General features: G+C 42.3%; 1 protein-coding gene across 1 annotated transcript in view; it reads right to left on the bottom strand.

Moving 5' to 3' along the window:
• The window catches only part of NETO1 (neuropilin and tolloid like 1), an 86,031-nt gene that overhangs the window by 72,767 nt on the left and 8,953 nt on the right, over positions 1-4,311 (bottom strand). Inside the window, exon 5 of the mRNA XM_011367342.1 lies at positions 4,233-4,309. Coding sequence (XP_011365644.1) covers positions 4,233-4,309 — 77 coding nt within the window. The remainder of the gene's footprint in view (positions 1-4,232; positions 4,310-4,311) is intronic.

The raw sequence follows: 4,311 nt of genomic DNA on the forward strand, positions 1-4,311 counted from the left end.
AACTTCAAATTGAACTTTAGTTGTTGGAAAAAATGACATAGATTTTGCATATTTTTCTTTTTTATCAGAGCATATATCAAAACTCTTATTATCTAGACTAGAAAATTTAGGAACTTTCAACATGGTTAATACACATGCATTCACATTTTAGATAAAAGGAGAAAAAGTATTGCACTGAATAATTAAAATAACGTTGACTCTATGACAATATTTTACCTAAATAATATATGTGATTTAATATGCATAGAAATATTTTTTAAAACAGTTTTAAATCTTCGCACTGCAGCATATCCTTCCCGTCGCTTTGAAGTCAGTCAGCACAGAGTGTGAGAAAGGGTAGGACTTGGGTAGAGTGCTCCCCAAACCCTCCCAGCTCCCCAGATCGAAGGTGCTATTTCAGTACCAAGTATCGAAATCAATTCAACTTATTTTACAACTCCACTCCCTTCTGTGCCTACACTGTTATAAGTCTGGTAAATATAATTTCAACATTATTAAAGTCCTTTTATCACAGATCTTTTGTCATTCGTTTTTCTGCAATAAATTTGGTTGCAATCTTTTCAAGGCAAAAAATGGCTTACGAAGACGAGAAAACAGTATCATTCTATCACAACGAGCGCCTTTGTATGTTTCTTGTTAAATTACCTGTGAGTTCTCAAATTTTCCCTCGCACAACTTGGAACATTTTCGGCGATTCTCAACACGTCGCTCTTCTCAGAAGTGAGAGCGAGCGTCCTGTCGAGAAGACATCCCAGCACACGTCCGCCCGCAGGAAGAAGACGCGTTTTCCCCTTGGGCTCTGCGCTCCTCCACTCTTCCCTAAGCCTCGCCCTTGCCCTTCGGTCCTGCGGACCCCGGGACCTGAACCAGCTGGCTCCTGTCTCGGGCATCTGCTCTCTTCCTTATGCCTGTCAAGTGCAGCCCAGGTGATTCATCACTGCACGTGGACCTGGGGAATGAGCAGCCAAAAATCGCCACGATCCACGAAACGGAAAGGACTGGTCGAAATGAGTCAGGAGACCCAGGAAAGCCGCTTCGATGTGTTTCCATGGCATCTCCTGTGGCTCTGCCCTCCTAGCCGCCTCGTCCGCCACGACCTCCCGCTGGCCAGCTCCCGCCCACCGCCAGGTCAGAAGCAGAGCTGCTAGCAACTCAGGAGCCAAGGACTGAAGGGTCTATATTCTTTTGAGTAGAAAAGAAAGTCAAAGAGACTAAGTATCAAGAAAGAGAAATAAGTTTTGAGATGAGGGCTGACGCAAAGGGTCAGCTGGAAGCTGAGCCTGGACAAGGAAACCCACCCACGACAGTTTGAGACCTAGGGCGCGCCTGGAAAAAAAATCCTTGTTATGGGGATGAATCGTCAAGCCCCGTAGCTGGATGCTATTAAATATGCGTGTTATCTAAATAAGCGTCAATGTGGAGTCCGCACTCACTGTCAATCTTCTGATTATAATCCAGACACCCGTATGCGTTTGCTTATAAGCCACACCGAGCTCTGTGATTCTAAGAATTCTTCCTGATAATGTACATGTGCAGGTGTGTGTGTGTGTGTGTGTGTGTGTGTGTGTGCGCGCGTGCGCACGCGTACATGTTTATTCGGTCTCTTCAGCTCGGCTGATGTGATTCGTTCCTACCAGTGGGTACAGTCGCAGTGTGTTGGTATCAAGTTTCTGAGACTCTAAGATTGAGACGCAGATTCCAGACTGGGGTAGATTCACAAACATGCTGAAGCCCGCCTGGCCTTCCCGCTGCCGATTCTGCGTTGACATATTTTACGAAGGCCATCGGACATAACTTGAACCCCACGTGGAGGCCCAGGCCCACTTACACCAATCTGACAAGCAAAAGCGACATCATGTAGGAACCGGTTTTGCATATCAGAGAAAGAGGCATTATAATTAAAAAAACCTGGGGCACTCGTTCTAATCGTCTACACCAAGCGCCTTTGCTTTCGAAGAACACGTGACCATATTCACGAAAATAATAGCTACCCATCGTTGAGATCTTACAGGAAGTGAAAAAAACTCATAAACATGCATTAGTTGACAATCAACCAATGTTCAAACGATCCTATGAGGTGGCCAATATTGTCCTATTTTAAAAATAAAAATATTGAGGCACAGAATGTCAAAGATTATGTGCAAAAGCAGCAAGAAACAAGGGATCCAGGACCGAAAGCCAGATCGGTCCCTGGCAGCCGTGCCAGAATCTGTCTTTCCCGGTGACCGGGTAGTGCACCCTCCCCTCCAGTATGCGGCTCACCGGGCGCCCTGGCGACTTCGGCAATGCCTCGTAATTTAAATCATGAAGCAAACCCCCACTTGAAGCAAACTACCAGGTGAAAATTAAGCCAGGTTAAACCGAAGCCCGCCTGACACCTGACTCTCTAGATGCTGCCTAAAGGATCACTCGTCCCGCCCCTTCCTACTTCAATAGCTTCAATGGGCTTCCTCAGTATTGCCTCCTTAGGGAATGAGTTTTAGATGATCACGCCATCGGACAGTGGCCTGGGGCCACAGACCTCAGCTTCCGATGCCACAGAAGCTTCATGTGTCTCCTCTCTATGGTCCTGTCTTTCCCTCGTGTGTCCACTGTCCACATCTCTACGTGGCCGTGGAGACAGAAGCCTTGGTCTATTCCTAATGCACTGCAAATTTCATGGAATTATCTCCTCCCGTCCCCTCCCGATTCTGTTGGTCCTGATAATAAAAATCTTCTTTAGATGGAGTAAGCTGGCTCTGAAGAAGCGAGAAGAACAACGTGCCGGGAACGAAGAGGCGGGCAGGGTGGCAGACCATGCACCCCCCTTCCCGCGGTCCCCAGGACTAGCCAGGTGGTTCGCGTTGCTGATGTTGACAGAGTATGAGCTGACTCCCCCTTTCTGTATGAAGCCACAATCCTAAATCCTAGACGTGATTCCCATGGACATCTAACCTATAAAAGCTTAGCCTATACCTGGTTATACTCAAAATAAGCAATTGAGAAAAAATATATATATTTCAACCCTAGACTAGTAAAGGCATCCAGATGTTTGCCCCTTTTGGGGAACCATCACATGAGTTTGAGCACCACACGTAAGATTTCCACGACGTCTGTGAACTGTCTAGTATTAGCAAAACACAATTAAAACCACAATCTCCTAATAATGTCATGAAAATTGTCCCAGTGTTAAAATTAATATCCACGACAGTTAATATCTGACTTATTTAACATAGAGCATATTATCATAATGAAAATCATCATTAATTTTACATTAATTTTAAACTTTTAATGCTTGAACCAAGCACCACAGCCCTGCTCCGATGTCACCTCTCTAATATAGATTAAAAACATCAACGAATTTTACATATATTCTAATTTTATCCATTGCCTACATAACCTAAGTAAGATAATATATACAAACTGAAAATAATGTGCAATTACATGTAAACAATGTGCTTTATGTAACCTGAGTCATTATTCCATTAAAAAAAAAAAATGACTCCACTTCATCAAATTTCAAATTGCTCCAGCTTGACATCCTTGCAGTTTAAAAATGTGATAACCAATTTTTATTGTAATAAATGATAACTCATCATAAAGTGAGCCAGTCAACATCACAGACTCTTTTAAATATTAGCAGGTTAAAAGGAAAATTGACACAGAATGAGCAATTTTATAATTACAGATAATGACTGCCAGGCCTTGCAAATGAATTATTTGGCTGCTACCGGTCTCAGTTTTCCTTTTATCCCAACTCTTAGAGATTTGCATTTCTATAAAGAGATTAGACTGCTTTATACAACGATCCATTTGCTTTAAAAATTGTCATTTTCAGAACAAATGAATTTTTTATTCAAATTCTCCAAAGATCATTTTGATGGATACATTTTACCATACTACAATTGCCTTTTCACATTTATTGGGATTTAATGTATAATTAGTTTCTTCATTGCAGACCGTCTTTGAAATTACGCATTTCGGCATGATGGAAGTCCATTTAATTAACCGTTGCCGATGACCATCCAGACCCCTGTGTCACTGCATTTTATCTCTAGTGTAGGCTTAAGGAAATTTTACTTTCCTTTCGGAATTTGTGAAATGAAAGAGGAGAGTACTGTAGATGCGGTTTTAAATAGAACTGGAAAATGTTTTCAAAATTATAAAGTTGTCTTACAGAAGTTCTTATACTAAGACGACAGTTCTTACGCTAAGGAAGACAAAGATGTAAGGAGAAAAACAAGCCTACTTACCAGGTGTGAAATTGTATCGAGCTGAAAATCCCATAGACTCCAGCTCTCCATCAGCGAAAAATTTAATCCATAGAAATCT

Source organism: Pteropus vampyrus, unplaced genomic scaffold (assembly GCF_000151845.1).
Source record: "Pteropus vampyrus isolate Shadow unplaced genomic scaffold, Pvam_2.0 Scaffold132, whole genome shotgun sequence".
NCBI classification, from domain to species: domain Eukaryota; kingdom Metazoa; phylum Chordata; class Mammalia; order Chiroptera; family Pteropodidae; genus Pteropus; species Pteropus vampyrus.